Source organism: Bos indicus, chromosome 2 (genome assembly GCF_029378745.1).
Source record: "Bos indicus isolate NIAB-ARS_2022 breed Sahiwal x Tharparkar chromosome 2, NIAB-ARS_B.indTharparkar_mat_pri_1.0, whole genome shotgun sequence".
Classification (NCBI taxonomy): domain Eukaryota; kingdom Metazoa; phylum Chordata; class Mammalia; order Artiodactyla; family Bovidae; genus Bos; species Bos indicus.
In genome coordinates this window covers 43,462,458-43,480,847 of record NC_091761.1, presented here as the reverse complement: position 1 = coordinate 43,480,847, position 18,390 = coordinate 43,462,458, and the positions used below count along the sequence as shown (strand labels likewise).

Here is an 18,390-nt window from a genome sequence, read left to right as displayed (position 1 = left end):
TATAAGCCTGCAGATTTTAATGTTAGCAACTAATTAAAAAATTAAAAACATTGTATGGGCCAAAGTATATCCTGTAGACCAAATCTGGTCCCAGAACCCCATACCTAAAATTACGACAATTTCTTATGGATTTAATTATGAACGCTATACAAAAAAAAAAAAAGGGAGCTGATTATAATGCCCAAGAGACATTGTTTTAGTCCTCATTCAAGGACAGTTGTGACTGTCTATATTAAGTCTAGTATATCACCATAAATGGTATACATACCTGCTGCTACATCCATATTATTTACTCCTGGCTATAAGAAGAAAAAGTGAAGTTAGTAACATTTACTTTGCACAAACTGTATTTTATACACAATCCTCATAAAGCATAGTCAATCAACCCCTTCTCTGTATTAATTCTCTAGTTACTGACTCAAAAATTTTGGTTAAGTTTTAGTGATCTTGGTTCCCTAAGCTTGCTATAAATTGTTAAAAACAAAACAGTAACCTGCAGCTACTGAAGCACTTTAAATGTTTTATTTATATGATCATCAATTATATAAAAGATCCACAATTCTAAGATCCAAAAAGCTGAAAACCTTTTAAATTTGGCATCAAAACTCATTACAGTGGCCAAAGCTATCCTGAGTAATAGGAATTCTTTAGTCTTATTTATTCCACATCAGAATAAACATCGCTATGTTCTGATTTAGAAATATGTGTTAGAAATTAAAGGGCACTGGCCAAGACCCTGTGGGCAATTTATACATAATTATTACATACTATATGCAGTGTACTACAATATTAAAAACAAACTTTGAAATGTATCTGCCCCTAGGGGTTTTGGAGAAGTCACTGCAAATTTACTATCCCAGTGGAGTATGCCACATCTGTTCATTAAAACTAACCAATAAATAAGTCACACTAATTTTAATATCATAATGATTTCTATATTGCTATACTATCTAATACTGTCTAATAGGGTGATAAAATTATTCAAGAATTTTCTAAGTAATGTGCCATAGCTGAAGTCTCATGAATTGTGGATTTCAAATGAAATCTGATTTCTAAATTTAGGATCCAGTATTAAATCACATCACATCAACTTTTAATCAGCACTCAGTAAAGCATATGCCTACTGTTTAAGATTAGACTGCTACTAGAGCAATTAAATCGGAGAAGGCGATGGCACCCTACTCCAGTACTCTTGCCTGGAAAATCCCATGGACGGAGGAGCCTGATGGGCTGCCGTCTATGGGGTCACACAGAGTTGGACACGACTGAAGCGACTTAGCAGCAGCAGCAGAGCAATTAATTGCTTCTAGCTAACAAATCATGCTTTTCAGAATTCTAGACTTGCTTAATGTATTATAACTAAGGATGTATATCTATTATAAATATAGGAAAAATGTAAATGCCTGGAATCTAAAAACTTAGAGTCCTTTTAATTCCCATCTTATTGTACTCGGGAGGCGTTAAAATGACTAACATGAATGCCTACAAAATATATATGCTGTTTCAAAAAGAAATCAAAACATCACACAAAAAGTTATTTTGACAAGATTACCGGTAAGGCAGGCTGCATGGAAGCCTGAGACATATGAGACATCATCATTCCAGGCATTACTGAAGACATCATTCCAGGCATCTAGAACAAAAGTAAAAAACGATTACTATGTAAGACCCAAGCACCTAGTAAGATTTTAAGAATCTATCTGGTTATTAAAGCAACTGTGTACAATTTAAGATTAAAACCCAATGAATACTATACTGTATGAATAGCATGCTTAGTAAGTGCTTGTTGAATGAATGAAGTTATTTTATTAACAATCTATTTATGTGTGTGTCATCATAATTAACAAGTACATATAAAAGTTTAGATTATGTGTTACTTGTAACCTAAAATTTAAGAATATTAATTTCCTTTTAACTCAAAATCAACGTTTTTCACCCTTCTTTGGAGCAAGGCAAAATTTTTTTTCAGTGTTTTGCACCTTTGTTTTTTAATATCTGTATTAAATAATTTTCATATTCATCTGGTCTTTTAAAAATCTCTAAGTGAAAGGTGCTTATAACTCACTGACTTTAAACAAATACATAAGTAATAGACTTTTCAAACTCAAATCTATAAAGAAAAACTTAAAGCACATATACACATGCATATCTGAAGAAAGAATTAGCTTGGTGGCTTAATCTCATCTACCAATGATTGTCATCCAAACCTATGAATGAATCTTCACTACTAACTATGAATAAAAATCACAAAAATTGACACAAATTTCCAAAGGATTTGTCACATATTTAGTACAATCTCACACCATAATTTTAATATGAACAAATATAAGGAAAACATGAAGAGAGATAAAATTATATAAAACAATCACAGGTACTGGAACAAGGTAACCACTTATTCAGCAGTTTCAAATTAAATGAACAATCTAAAAAATAGGAAAAACAAAAAAGAAGAATATTGGTCAACAGGAACATATAAAGCCTACTGAAAGTAGAGGAGAATACTCAAACATTGATGTTTATTACTTGTGAAAGTCAGTCAACTAATGATGCAAAACCAGGCTAAGTATCATTAAAATGAAGTTGCATGGTATTTATGGATGAAAAAATTTAACAGAAAAGGCCTTTTTAGTCCTCAAAACATTCAATAAATTGTTTAAACATCACTAAACAAGAACTTGACAGAAAGCATGTGCCTTATGTTTTCTTTTTTTAAAGTACAGAATTTCAAAACAAATTATTGACGAGCCTCTACAACCCCATGACTAACAGAACTAGGTTTTTTCTCCTTCCTTCAACAGATACACCCTCACAATTAATTCTGCTTTAGGCTAACAGCAAAGTATGTTTGAATTCTTAAAGAACTAAGTAACAAATTATGAGGGGAAGCACAGCGGACAACAGAGAGAAATGGCCTGCTATTAAAATGGTCTGTATATAAAATCAAAAGCTAGTAACACATCCCCAAAGTAGGATTCTAAGCCAAACAGAGAAACTGAAGTTTAAAAACTTAAGAGAAAAATGAACCAAAGTCTTTTCTCATAAGAATTAGACACTGAAGGGAAAAGATAAATTGGGAATATGAGATTAACAGATGCACACTACCATATATAAAATGAACCGCAAGGACTTACTGTACTGTCCAGAGAACTATATTCAACATCTTGTAATAAACTATAATGAAAAAGAATTAAAAAAAGAATATACATATATACATATAACCAAATCACTGCACTGTACGCCTGAAACTAATACAGTATCGTAAATCAACTAGACTTCAATTAAAAGAAAAATAAATTCCACATTAAGCAAATATCAAAATTGTAGCTACAAAGACTTTTGTGGCAACATGTAAAACGCTTACAACTCCATGTTAAGAGGAAAAAGTCATAATCAAAACAGTGTATAAACTAGGATTAAAATTTTCAAACACAGATGTACATACCATAAAATCTGGAATAAAATTTACCAGAAATGATAATACGGGTTATTTCTCATTCTACTTTTCAAACCTTCTGGAATGATGTCTTTAAAATTAAACAACCAAACTGAAAGAATTCTGTCCTAATTTTACTTCTTAAAAAAGGATTGAAGACATTTTAAAAGTGGGATAAAATCTCCATCATGCAATAGTGTATTTCCACATGACAGCAGTACAAACAACTATACAAATAAATTTAATTGCAAACTGAAATACTCTACTTCATTAAGACACCGTGATCAAAGCCCATCTTAAAACAAAGCACAAAAGGGCTTACATATAACAAAAGTTTTACTAGAGACCAGGTCAATGAGATAGCAAACAATATCTGAAGAGAAATTTGACAGAGTTCTCTCAATTGTTCTTCTTCCCACACTTCAGATTTTAAAACATCTCAAAAATTTGCCTTTATAGATTAGTAGTCGTGCTACTGGTTACATGATGAAATTTAATGTCAAATAAAAAGTTAAATTCTCCCTCTGAATCTCTGTACATTAACAAACACTGGTAAGATTCTTAAATTATGTACAACTGAGTATCAGGCAAGAACACTGGACTGGGTTGCCATTTCCTTCTCTAGGGAATCTTCCCCAACTCTGGCATCCAACTTGCATCTCTCTTGCATTGGCAGGTGGGTTCTTTATCACTAGAACCACCTGAGAAGCCCTCTAAAAGTAAACAGATCATTAATTTAACTCTAAAGCTAAACTGTGATGTTATTAACTTGAAACCAAGGGACAAAAATATAAATAAGCAAAGTACTGTTTCACATGAAAAACTATTACAATAATCTGATAAAATTAAGAGCTCCTCCAGAGACTTGCACATCATAGAAAAGCTTGTTTCTCGAAGTCTGAAAAATCTATTTTGTGGAACTACTATGATTTCTACTTTGCATTAATTCTAAGATACACCTACTATGGAGATGCATGTGTCAACCTGACTGAAGCTGAATTCTTTTGGAGGATTTGTGTTGACTGACGCCATTCATTTGGCAGCATCATCAATCTGAGATCATTAAATTTTTCTAAGTTACTTATTTGTTTTAACACCACAATAGTAATGGGAATCTAGGCTGCAAGCTTATGACAGAACTGGCTTGTGGTTTAAATCCTCAGAAGTGACTTTTTGCCTTTCCCTTTGCCCAATTAGCAAAGTCGAGACATTTGAGTTGCTTTCCTGTTCCTTTTTACACAGCAGATTACCTCTTGCTTCACAGGCAGGGAACAGCCCTTTGGCATCCTAACTTTATCCATAGACTTCTCATTTAAGTTTGTTTTTTCTCACTCAAGGCATGTAATATTCTGTTGGCCAAAGAGTTTGGATTTTTCCAAAAATCCAAACAAACTCTGGCCAACACAATATAATGGAATTTCTCATCAATAATGAGATCTTAAGTTCAACGAAGACAGGATGTTCATTCAAAATGGTTAAGGGGAACAATTCTTGCACAGTTGCTGCAATAATGCCACAACAAATTCCATAAGCCAGATCCTCTTAAAGCTTCAAAGTGGTAGCTTACACTAAGCTTCCTGAGAAGCACACTATAAAATTACAAATGACCCTGTAGAGCTTCACAAATTTCTACTTAAGCTACTTTAGCAAATATACTAAGTGCTATAATTAAGAATTTTTAGTTGTTAGGAGACAAAGAATGAGAAGGGTGAAAGGCATACGTGAGATATAAACTAAATTGCCTAAAATATTAAGCATCTAAATATAATGGACACTTTGGCACCTTAAAAAAAATAACTCATACACAACTTGATATGCTTTTTCAAAGTAGGCAATGATTTGTGTCATGTTTGTTTCTATTTTTTTAATGATAAAAGTTAAATCAAGAAAATCTCTTGAAAATTCTCAGAAGAATCATCCATTTGCAGAAAATTAAAAAATGAGTAAAAACTAGGAAGCACCACACAATCCACTCAGTCATTCTTAGTATCCTAGTTTAGAAAATTTCTCATGTTAGACAAAAACAAGCATGATTCATTGATCACTCTAGATACTTTAATTTTTAAAAAATTTCAGTAATAAAAGCAATCCTGTTAATGCTATAGCAAATTAGTTACACAAATGTAAATTAGCCCAATTTTATTATGATATGAAAACATAAGTGCACATCTTCATGTTGGCACCTCAGATTTTCTTTTCTTCATAATTATTTCCTGAAGTTTCTCCTGTTGGAAAGAAATCACACAACCTAACTTATTTTTTGTCTAAATATTAACTCTTGGATTTGGTTGACTTTTAAAAAACCACTCTTGCTCCCCTTGTAGCAGGAAACTGATAGTTTGAGTCTCGCCTTTATACTTGGTTCCTTTTAAATGTGCTAAAGTTAATTCTACAACACACTCTACAGAGCCTAGTAAGTATAGTATTTAAAGACAACTATTTCCTACACTACTAACTTCAGTTCAGTTCAGTCGCTCAGTCGTGTCCGACTCTTTGCGACCCCATCAATCGCAGCACGCCAGGCTTCCCTGTCCATCACCAACTCCCAGAGTTCACTCAAACTCACGTCCATCAAGTCAGTGATGCCATCCAGCCATCTCATCCTCTGTTGTCCCCTTCTCCTCCTGCCCCCAGTCCCTCCCAGCAGCAGAGTCTTTTCCAATGAGTCAACTCTTCGCATGAGGTGGCCAAAGTACTGGAGCTTCAGCTTTAGCATCATTCCCTCCAAAAAACACCCAGGGCTGATCTCTTTACCACTAACTTACCTTACATACAAATATATGAATGCAAAATATTAAGTTTTGAATAAATGTGAAAACTACATCTTTGAATGTAACTAAATGTTCATTCAATTGGAAGTAAATAGAAATACCTGTTTAAAGCATATTCTTAACAACCCAAAATAAGTGGCTGCATTCTGGGACAATCATTTACTTCCTCTTCATCTACAGTTATACATAAACTCCAGACATCTGTCACTTTCTGATATAACATTTAAACAAAAAAATAGACAATAATTGCAAAACCGCTTCCACATGGAGTAAAATCTTCCATTTAATAAGTCAACTTCCAGTAGTCATTATTAGTTTGCTAAATTCTTTTAACCTGGAGACTTTAGAATCACTGAAGTAAAACACTATTCCTTCGAATTCTAAGGTGTAATGTAATGGCATAATCTCAAACAGCAATACAAGGAAGCAGCCTAGTACAGCTATTAAGTATACTCTGGAATCAGACTGCCAGAATTCCTACCCCAGTTGTGTAGCCCTGGGCAACTTTCCTTAAACCTCGATTTCTTCACCCACAATATGAAGAAAAATAGTACTCGTCTGATAGGATTGTTGTAGGAATTAAAGGGAATAATACATGAATACACACAGGCACTTAAAGCAGCACTCAATAAATGAAAGCTGTTTTATTACAACTGCTCTCCAACTCATAAAGTATCCCTCATGTTGCCCCTTCTTTATTCCCTAGCTATCTGTTAGATAGGACCTTCAGTTCTTTAAAGACATCTAGTAATACTGTAAAACCATCACTTTCAGTAGGAATCAAAACAAGTAACAAGAAGTCAATCCTAGATTAAGGATCACATTTAGTGCTGGCTCCTCAGTGTCACTTGACAAGTCACTCAGCTCTCTAATCCTTATTATTCCTCTCTAAAATTGGACATTCATCTAGCCAATCCACTTTTTGGTCTGGTTGGATCAAATTCAATAGGGCATATAAATCAGTTATATACAAACATGGTGATAAAAATTATGATTTTAACACAGATTAGGTATCAGTTCTACTCACTGAAACCTTACAAAACTATACGAAAAAAGGGCAAGTAAGGATTTAAAAATATTTAGTCCACTGTCTCTGGTTAAACCCCAAACTTCTTATATGAAGGTACGGAAAATATACACGACACAAAAACTTAAAAAGGGCCTGAATAAAAATGAACTTTTAGTTTTGTTTTTTTTTTTTTGAACTTTTAGTTTTTAAAAAGCTCTAAACATACTGGGGACACACACACAAATTGTGGTGTTTCATGTCACACACAATTAAAAGATTCTATAAAACTTACTCTAGAAAGTCAACTAAGCCTCTTTCTGGATTCAAGTCCTCTAGGACACAAGCAAAGAGGGACATAAGACTACTACTACTCCAAATGCTTTCAACTAGATTTAATATTGCATCTAGCTAAATCTTTATATTTGTTTACATGAAACTTAATTACACAGATATAGCAGAGACTCCAAACACTTGTAGGAGACAACTTTATGATTAGTCCTTACATCTGCAAAAGAAACAGTAACTGTCCGTTTTATTTAACAAAAATATGATAAAAAATATGCAATAATCTTAAAACTACTAAAAAATCATCTTTCTGAGAATTAACAACTTTCTTGATACCTGAGGACCAAATAAAGTATACCAAGCCCATGTTTTCAAACATAAACTTAATGCTCATTCGTTAATTAAAATTTAGAAAGTCTTAGCCCAAACAGATTTAGGAGCGAATTATGAAAATTGTTTTAAAAATAAATCTAAGATAACTGAGATGAAAATTTTGTTTAAAAAAAAAAAAATCCTAAGATAAAGCAAACTACATACATTTCAACTCAGTTCTCACTTGCTGGCATGTTTAGTCCTTGTGCAGTGGATTATTAAAAAAGAAGCTGATTTTCTTTCAAGCCCGACATGCAAAATATCACGTATTTAGTGATCACTAACTACAACGAACCTTTTTTAATAAGCAGAAGAAACATGATTACTTGACTAGGGAGAAAAAAGCAAATAAAAAAGTCTTCTTCAATAAATATCCAGATATCTACAACTATCATGACAATCCAATCAGCATTTGAAAGATGAGAAAACCCAGTTTGGCCAGGCATCTGAGTAATTCCTTAAGTTCCCTGAGTGCAGGGTACACATACAGCATTCGTCTTTGTCCTGATCCATAGTCAAGAAGAGGCTTAGTGTCTACTGGCTAAACTGACAATGGAAACATGAAGGTATGGATACAGGAAATAAGAATGCAAGACCAACGACAACTTTATGAGACATTGTATATCCACAGATTCCTACTTATAAACCTTTACAACTTAGGCCAATTATTTCTACAAAAACTCTAGTATACTAGTACATAGCTGTGTGTACATATATATGTGCCAAATCTGTACTATCTACTGATATACTACTTCATAATGACCAGAAGTAATGCCATCAAAATTTCTAATAAATCCAATTAAAACCCAACAAGTTAGCCTGTTGCAATCTGTTCTTTCCTTTTTCCTTTATTTTGGATCGTGCCTTGTAATGGTATGCAGGATCTCAGTTCCTCCACCAGGGGTGGAACCTGTACCCCTACCCCTGCAGTGAAAGCACGCACTAACTATACTGGACCACCAGGGAAGTCCTTTTATTCACTTTCCTTTTTGATCCCACCATTAATGAATACATTTGTTGCATTTTACAAGCTGTTACATTTATGTGTGTTACTACTTACTAATTTCAATGTTGCCCTGGGCTTCCTTGGGAGCTTAGAGGGTAAAGATTTCACCTGCAACGCAGGAGACCTGGGTTCAATCCCTGGGTTGGGAAGATACCCTGGAGAAGGGAATGGTAATCCACTCCAGTATTCTTGCCTGGAGAACTCCAAGGACAGAGCAGCCTGGCAGGCTACAGTCAGTCCATGGGGTCGCAGAGATTCAGGAACGACTGAGGGACTAACACACACACATACGTTTATGTGTGTTAATATGCCCTTTTCTCCTAAAAAGCAAACTAAATGGGTAAGTGTTCCCAACCTACCATTTCTCACAAAATGTTAAATTTCAGGCAATGTTAATTCTATGCAATGTGATAGACAAAGCAAAATAAACAGACAAAGGGGGCAGTAATGGAAACTGCAGAAGTGGGGGAGGGAAAGATGGCCAAATAAAACTGAACACACTAGGTAAAAAGTTTTAAAAGGCTTCAGCAAAACTTGACATCTTTAGAAAATACTGCACCCTGTGAATCTCAGAGGGGCAAAGGGGTACAGTTCATTCTTTCAAAATGACATAGTCTCCTTAACATCTCTCCAAGTAATCCTTAGAAATACTACTCTAGCTGAAGTTTTTGAATGAATTCAGACTTAAATAAGTTGCTATGTAAAAACAATGGAACTAAAACCTATCAAAATCTCACTGTATTCATAGGCCTAAAGTTATACCAACATGTTAGGTATGGGTCAATCTATTTTTTAAAATGTACTCACCTGGGTAATATAAATGCATAAAGAAAGTTACCCAGATTCAACAGTCTGTAAGTAGACAACCTAAAAAAAAAAATCTCTTTGTCACTGGCTAATGTCCAATTACACAGGAAGGACTTTGTGAACACCCCAAAATAACAATAACTTAAAAGCAACAACAAATCAACTTATAACGTTAGTCATAGTCAGATCAATCTAAGATACCAATATACTGGATTTTTCTGGAAGGCCTATATTTCAAATCATTTCTCCCTAGGGTATGGAAAAATATGTGGTAAAACTTAAAGAGATGATCACCAATGAAGTCATACAGACAGAAATACACTTGCCTGTAATTTAAAGTAAATGGAAGTAACTTCTTTAATTTTATTCACCAAACAAAAATTACTTATGTATTGCATCTTATTGATCTTTCATTTTTGTCAAATGAAAAATCAACAGTAAAGGCAGACTCTAAAAATAAGTGGTAACAATGTAAAGTCATAAGTAACTACTGAAAACAGTTACATGTAACTGACTAATCTACAGGCTTACATTGTAGGAAAGAGTATCTGTGTTTGTTTCATTCATTCAACAAGTAATTTACTGAGCACCCATGATGTGCCAAGAACTGTGCTCAGCACTATAGACTTCTTAAAAGTTCAGATCACAGCCTCTGCCCTCTAAGAGCTTACAATCTATTACTCATTGAAAAGACAAAGCAAGTAAAACCATAATAAAACAAGGTTAGAATAAGTGAAATAGTAAGAGTTATGGGAAGATTACATAGGATTTTATTTTGATAATCTGAAGGGGAGATGTATGCTGGGCAAATTTATTGCTGAGGACCTCTTGGAGAAGGCAGGACTTGAAATGGGAGAATTTAGGTAAATAAAGTAAAGTTCACAGTGGTAATGAGCTGGGGGCAGGAGAGCAAGAAAAACACAAGCTTAGTCGTGAAATAATATAATCAAAATACCATGAGAAGACCAGTCCAAATTCATATTAGGGAATGCAAAGGCATGCAGCTCAGAATCATGCTTTGAATTATACAACAGGAGATCACTGAAAGTTAAGTTGTGGAAAGTAGATGTTAAGCTATAGGCACAGGAAAACAATGAAAGTTCTAGGGCAAGAAAATAACTCACTGAAATCTAAAAAGTTTTTGAGGGGACAAGCTTGAAGCAAGAAAACTAGCTAAAAAGTTATAATGATATCCAAGGCATGATGCAGCTCAGATAACAACAGGAATAGAAATAAGGTCTATAAAAACCTGCCTTATTCGATACGAGAACAAGAAAACGAACTTAAAGAGGAATTATTCATTTATCAATTTAACGAACAAAAGCAAAAAGAAAAAATACGGAATAACTAGAATTAGGGAGGCATTACTAAAAGAATTTCTTATATATCAACCCATAAAATTTTATATGTATCATCTATCCTTATCAAAATTGAATCATAGGCTGTTAGAGCTGAAAGGGACCTTAATTCTTTTACTCTCATCTTCTCATTAAAAGAAGAGAAAAATTAAGAATTAAAGAAAGGGGAAAAAAGATAGGGAAGACGACTCTCTTGGGCTTAAGTGAAGACAAAATCACCTGTATAAGGACAGTTTATGTTGTAGAAAAGACAACAGAAGACTAAGATGTGAAAATATTTTAAAGCAAAACATTATTTACAATACACATGGAGAAAGAAGACAGCTTCATACATATCTTAATACAATCTCTTACTGGAAATAACATTTATACAACTTGTAAGGTCCCTTCCAACTGTAAGATCCTATAATTCTACAGAAGTAGAAGCAAAACTTTCCCATCTGAAGCTACTGTACAATGAGAAAGGTAAGTTTAACTTACAGGATAAACTTCAAAGAGTATTATTAAGCCCTATTTGATAATTTCCAAATGCTTATTACTACTAACAGATTAAGTCTGAATTCTAAAAAGGGCATTCTAGGTTATCTTCTGAATTAAAACAAATAAAAACATAACTACTCCTTTAATCAAAATCATTTGCTCTAATTTCAAAAAATACAAACTCTGACTAATGTAGACTGTTAAGTTCAGTCTGCATATTATTTTACAAACAAGTTTTTAAAATTTCATGTCACGTTCAATAGCATTCCAAATACCACAATCATTTAGCAAGTAAGACTGCCACCAATTATAGTCTTCAGCTGGCCCCAGAATGAGATCTTAATGTGAACTAGACAATATACATGAAGGTTCCATAACCTTCAGTTGCAAAGTCTAAAGAATCTGTGAATTAACTTTTTAAAATTAGATGGCAGAACCCTACCAACTTTGTGTCACTGCAGTCAACTATATAGGCACCCTGCTTCTCATTATCTTCTGACCACTTACTGCGCACTAACACTTCTGAGGTTGGGTAGAAAGAAGACATGATGCTGAAAGAAAGATCAAGTTTGAGAATTATCAATTTATTTTAATGTAGCTTTTTATAGGGCTTTAAATTAGATTCCTGGATACATGGTTATATTATTCATACCCTCTCAGTCTGCTATAACACCTAAAAAAAGCATCTGTTTTACCAAGATTTGGGCTCCATATTTGTTAGATACTAAAAGGGAAAAAAGGGAATAATCTAATTTAAGGGGGGGAAAAAAAAGAGATTCTCTTGATTTCCTCAAAGCTGGACTCTTAAGTCATTCAATTATTATCTTAAAAGGAGCCAACAGAGACAGACTTTTACACAGCTAAATAGTCAGGGTAAGCTTAAAGGGCATATCCTGGGCTAGGAAAAATGTAGAAAAAACCACAAGGTAAAAGTATCTGAATGAACGTGTACCAAGTAGCAAATAACCTTACTAGGAAGATGGTCACTATAAAGTAAAGAGAAAGGGCCGTAAAGCAAACTGTGACCAGCTTATGTCAATGAGATACATGAATACTTAAAAAATAAAATCATATCTGCATGTTACTTGAAATGACTAGCTGGTATCTTGGTTTTGGTAGTGCAATAGCACCAATACAGCAAGGGTAAGCAGGTCAATCCCTTGCAAAACTTACCTTGATTGGCCCAATGGAAACAGAAGGCCCCAGAAAAGAGAGAAGCATCTGGCAGTAGCAAATTGTTTTATTTTATCTTTCTGTGGAAAGAAACTAATTTTAAATAAGAACCAGAGCATTTAAAGAGTAAATATTTTTTTAAAGCTCATTATCTAGTTAGAGCAGCTCTACTAAGAAAACAAGAAGAGCTCCTTGCTGTTTAGAGATGGAATGAAACAGAAGAGGAATCAGAGTTGTTTCTCCATCACCTAGGGAGTTTTAAAACTTGTGTTTTAAAAGTAACAAATAGTTCTTTTATTTAAAGAACTCCTATAAGTAGAATCCTTTTGGGCCTGGTGCCTTTTATAACAAAATTAAGGGCTATATTCCAAATAAAAAAGAGGATAAAACCACTTGACATTAAGCCCTTCTACTCTTGAGTTAAAAAAATAAAAAGACACAGAATGAGCTCCTTTCTCCACTGCAATTTCACCAATTTAACTCAAACCATCAAGGTTTAAATGATTATCAAAGCAAATGATGCCCCCAACTGGCAGAAAGCTCATACCTAATTGACTGGCTTTCCAAATATTGTTAGCCTAAACAGTTGATGATTTATCTAGATACTAAATGGAAAGAACCCAGCCACCAAAGGATATGTGTATTACAGAACCTAACAGGGGGCATAAAATTATTTACGGTAACCAAACCTGTTACCTTTCTTCACTGTTTTTCTAGGAATTCAGTTTACTGAATTCATTGAGTCAGCATTAAAACCTTTTGGTCCAAATCACTCCCACAAAATGTCTGTTTACAATTTATGCTGGAGATGGAAGGGATAGCTAGCTCAAAACCAGGAGTGCAGAAGCCATAAGCATTTAAGAAAACAAAAAAACAAACTAGTGTAAGTGGAACATAATCTACCTATTTGGCACCATCCTATGAAGAACCAAATCAGAGTACAATCTTCCCACATCCACCCCCACCACACACATCCACACACGACAGGAAGCTATTTCAGAAATAAAATTCATTCCAAGTCAAAGGCCTAAACAATTGCTGTTTTCAGAGTCTATGCATGTACAACGTCCACCGACATAAATTGTATTGACATAGCAAATTACTTCAGTTGACATTCTTGGGGGGAGTAAAGCCATTAAACTCAAAAGCTTAGCTATACATTGCTACTTTTAAATTAAAAATATAAAATACAAACAACTCAGCTTTGTTACTGCAGAAAACAAACCTCTTATACAGAAGACTTTTCAATACAATCAAAATTTGGTTAGTGTTGTGATTATTCAACATTTCACTTACTTAAAACATTATTTTGACATAAAATGAAACAAACAGCTGCAAGTATTGACCCAGATTTTTAAATTCTTTGACATAAGAATACCACAGGCAAAAGTAAACAAATAAATACAAAACAAAACATTCTTACTTGTCCCATTGGTGGTCCTCCCATTGGGGGCATCATTTGTGGCATCATTCCATGAGGTACAGGAGGCATATTCGCTCTCTGACCCATAGGATGCATTCCCATTGGGGCATAATGCATGCCAGGATGCCCCATCTGAAAAAGAGGGACAATTTAAAAATTTGCCAAGTTTCAATAAATGCTTCTCAAAAATTTGATTCCTACAAATCAGTTTTGTGCATGACATAATATTTGGCTAATGTTCGACTCAATTACTTATACTTTCTTCTCTTAAATAAAAGAATTACACCAGTGTTTATAAGCTTGAACTTGACTAAATTTCAGAAAATGGAAAAATTAAAATCAGTACCGGACACCTAATTCATAGTTTTTTTTAAGAGCATGCTGATTTAATCAATTGCCAGTTGGCTTGCTAAACTGGGAGGAAATGCATGTGAAGGCCAGCTTAACTGTTACGGTGAAAACCACAACTTTGTCCTACTTCACAGATATAAGATAGCCAACTATGTTTATTTTATAACGTCACATTATCAAGTTCATTTCTAAGCTGATTTTAAGCTTTAGAACGCTGAAAATTTACCCAATTAACTGAGATGAGGGCTGGTCTTATAAAAGACAGCGTCGGTACCCGGGGACATTTCACTCCTAACAAATATATTATTTCCTAATAGAATCTCTAACACAGCTAAAATAACTTATGCAAAAAAATACCCCCCCCCCAAAGACTAAGCTCTGTTATTTACGAACACTAAACGTAAACAACTAATTTAGGCACCTTAATGCGCTTTTTATAAGACAACTCCTTTCTTTACGTGTGTCCATTGTTCCAGGTCGTAAAACCAGGTAGTTATCTGCTGACAATTCTCCCAGCGATCCCCCCGCTGCGAACACCACTACTATTAGTTAAGATTCTGGCAGACTCTGTTAACAAAGTCTACGGAAAAAGTCTCCGTCTCCGCCTCCCCCTCCCTGCTTAACCCAGCCTACCTCTCCAAAACGCTCACCCCGCCCAGGGCCCAGCACCTCCACCGCGCATCTGCCTAGGCCGAACCTACTGAAAACTTCCAGGGTCCCACTTCCTTTCCTTTGTGCATCCCCGCTCTCCATTTCTCTCCCTCGGAACAAATCCCAGCATCTCGAGCTCTTCCTTCGTCCACTCTGATCTTCTTCTCCTTTTGGAGAATGCTTCCTGTCTCTCTGATTCCGTTTTTCATTGTGCCGCTTTCCCCCTGCCCCACCGCTCCCTTACCGAGGGCCGTCTCCTCAGGAAGCCGTCAGCAGAGACCCAAGAGCTGGAGCAGAGGCTTGAGCCGGACAATCTCCGCTCCCCGTCCCCGAGACCCCGCGAGGGAGGATGGTTCTCCATTTCACTCACCATGAGGCCTCCACGCTCGGCTCCCGTCCCCGGCCTCATCGTCGGGCTCAGACTGCTCCGCCGGCGGCCACTGCCGCTACACATACCAACAAGAAGCGATCTGAGTGGCTGGCGCCCACTGGGGCCAAAGGTTAAAGGCTGCCCTGCGCTATGGGGCGGGATCAGCGGGGCCAGTAGGCTGACAGGCTTCCCTGCTGTCCAATCAGACTGCGTTTCCGACTCTCAGCTCTTCGGCGATTCGCCCCCAGCCTCAGCCTAACTCAGCGTCGACAGTATGGAGTTGGGGGAGGGGGACGGAAGAAGTTTCTGCGCGGATTCCCCTGCAGGGAAGACTCCAACTTTCCCCGGGGAAGGGAAGACAACGGTGTCCCAGCTTCTCGAACTTAGACTGCCACACCCCGTAGGGAGTGGACCAGTGGAGGCCTGCCACCTTCAACCTCTGCCCCCCTTCCGAATCACCTATGCCCCACAAACCTGAGGCCGCCAGAGGTGGGATGGGATGGGGGTGGGGTAAGCAGCCTCTAGCGTTAGCGGTGACCAGAGCCAGTAGCTTGCGCGCGGGACTACAGGCGGAGGAAGGGGGCGGGGCAAGCTAGAGGAGGGGTCGCCCGGTGCCGGTTCGAGCTCTTTACGCACCAGCTGGCCGGCGCGCGCCAGGGTGGGGCGGGGGTGGAGACCTGCCCCGCGGCGTAGAGGGAAGTTGTGGTAGGGACGGGAAGAACAATGTGAAAGGGAAGGCGGTATTGGGCCTAAGGGAGATGAAGGCGCCAGGCGCTGAGCTTCCGTTACTGAGGGAAGCCGGGGGAGAGTGCTGGTGTAGAGAAGATAGGAGAAAGCAAACAGGTTCGGGAATGTGTGTTGGCGGGCGCTAGGACCGGGCGTAGAGGAGGTGCGGCTTTGGGACTGCGAAGGCACGCGCTAGTTTAGAGGTGACGTGAAGGTGGCGGAGGTTTTTGGCGGAGAGACTAAACGCTGCACGGGGAGGAAACTCGGCTCCCTTGGGCCTCGGCTCGCCTTCCCTCGTACTGCTTGCGGGTAGTGCTCTGGTCCAGGGGCGCTCAGCCTCTCATCGGCCCCACGGCACCTTTCTTGCTCCAGCACGCACCCTTACGCACCCCTGCGCGCCTGGGCCTAGTGGTGGAGGCCGCAGTGGGCCTGGCTGCTCATTGGCTACTGCGACCGCGGGGCGGGGTAGGTGGGCGACGTTGGACCTCCGAGGGCCTGAGTGTCTTTCCCGCCATGTCGTTTGTGGAGAGCGGGAGACGTTCGGCCCCTCTGCGCCGCCGGCCCGGCACCCCTGTCCCGTTCGCTCGACCTGCGTATTCCGTTTTCAGTCAGGGAGATAGCTGGGGTGAGGGCGAAGTCGAAGAGGAGGAGGGATGCGACCAAGTGGCCCGTGATTTGCGGGCGGAGTTCTCGGCCGGGTCGTCATCGAAACTCAGAAAGGACCCGGTACTCCAGCCAGATGGGGACGGATCTCCGGTTCTGCCCGATAAACGCAATGGCATTTTCTCGGCGGATGCGGGTGGTAAAGCCCTGGCTCGGCGCTGGCCGGTCCAAGTCCTCTCAATTCTCTGTTCTCTGCTGTTCGCCATCCTTCTTGCCTGCCTGCTCGCCATCACCTACCTGATCGTAAAAGGTACAGAAGGAAGCCCGGGCCTTGAAAGTCTATCCAGAGTTTACTTCAGTTGAGCCTGGATATGGTCCTTGCCTTCATCGCCCTCTCCCCCATAGAAGCTGCAAGCTTGGTAGCTGGTTTCATCCATACGCCTCATCCGCACCTTTCTTTGGTCTTCCCCTTTGTCTTGTCTTAAAAGTAGAAGACTTTGGTCGGTGATCAGGAGGCCCATTTTTAGAAAGGGTCTTGATAGGTTGGTAGTCTTGAAGAAATAATGGAATCAGTGAACACTTGGGGATAAAATATTGGTAAAATCAAGCAGAATGCAAAACAACTATCCTTAAAGGAAGGCGGTGAAAAGGGTAATTTTAAAAAGCTATACAAGTTCAAAGACTTAAATCTGCAAATGGTTAGAGGTGTACAATCCACCTGTTCTGTACACATTGAATTCCTGAAGAACAAGGATTTCCATTGCACAGCCCAAAATGTGTATTTAGGTAAAATAGTCCCTCTTGGATTTTTTACTAGGTTTGCAACCCAGTGTATTGGTGAAATTCTGTTGCAAAGCAAGATAGTCTGTTCTTTGTCTGATTAATGGTTTTACATTTCGTGTCTGAAGTTGAAATACTGGCCAGGTTGAAATAGAAATAATGCCTTGATCGGTTTTCCAGAACGCATACAAATGTATTATGTGTTTGGATATTTTACCGTGTGAAGAATCAGACCTGAGTTGAAACCTCAGTTCTAACTGTGATTTTGGCTAAGTTATTGGGAAAAAAAACTACCTAAGTTTGTTATATGAAAAGCACCCAACACGTAACTCGAGTATTAGTTTTACTAGACTAAGTAGAATTAAATCTATTTAATTATAGTTTTTATTTTCCCTCTTTGCTTCAGGCCCCTCATGAGCTGTTCATGGCATCTAACACCTTTCCATGCTTGATTTTCATACAGAAGACAGATTGGCATGTTAATGTGAGAGTTTGACCTCTTCATACAATGGTACAGGGTGTAAATTGTCAATGTTAAATATTTGGGTGCCAATGTTTCATTCCTCTACCACTCCCCTCCCCCATTTTTTCAAAGCAGTTCAGTTTTGTCTTGTAGATAGTTATTTCTGTTTTACTCAGATTGCCTTTGTTCATAAAGTCATAAAACTTGGTAAGTAGAAGTGCATTGCAGAAGACCTTAAACTGTGCTTATTTTGGAGAATACAGAATTGAACTCAATAACTAGTAATTTGCCTTGTATAAAATGTCTTGGGAATAAAAATCCCCATTTTA

General features: G+C 37.6%; 2 protein-coding genes across 13 annotated transcripts in view; one reads left to right on the top strand and one right to left on the bottom strand.

Moving 5' to 3' along the window:
* PRPF40A (pre-mRNA processing factor 40 homolog A) overlaps positions 1–15,614 on the bottom strand; it is a 58,682-nt gene extending 43,068 nt beyond the window's left edge. For 7 of the 12 annotated variants that reach the window (XR_011569498.1, XM_070799521.1, XM_070799526.1 and 4 more), the window contains exons 1-4: positions 15,364–15,573; positions 14,118–14,249; positions 1,553–1,633; positions 269–299 (exon numbers count right to left, since the gene is read on the bottom strand). Coding sequence is in view for 11 of the 12 variants with exons in the window: in XM_070799521.1 (XP_070655622.1) it covers positions 269–299; positions 1,553–1,633; positions 14,118–14,249; positions 15,364–15,573 (454 nt within the window). In the remaining variant the exon portion in view is untranslated. Of the gene's footprint in view, positions 1–268; positions 300–1,552; positions 1,634–12,694; positions 12,775–14,117; positions 14,250–15,363 lie in introns of those variants that run through there. The other 5 variants (XM_070799557.1, XM_070799565.1, XM_070799574.1 and 2 more) reach the window with 2 other exon arrangements.
* Positions 15,615–16,223: 609 nt separating this feature from the next.
* The window catches only part of ARL6IP6 (ARF like GTPase 6 interacting protein 6), a 41,725-nt gene continuing 39,558 nt past the window's right edge, over positions 16,224–18,390 (top strand). Inside the window, exon 1 of the mRNA XM_019983309.2 lies at positions 16,224–17,128. Coding sequence (XP_019838868.2) covers positions 16,729–17,128 — 400 coding nt within the window. The 5' untranslated portion in view covers positions 16,224–16,728. The remainder of the gene's footprint in view (positions 17,129–18,390) is intronic.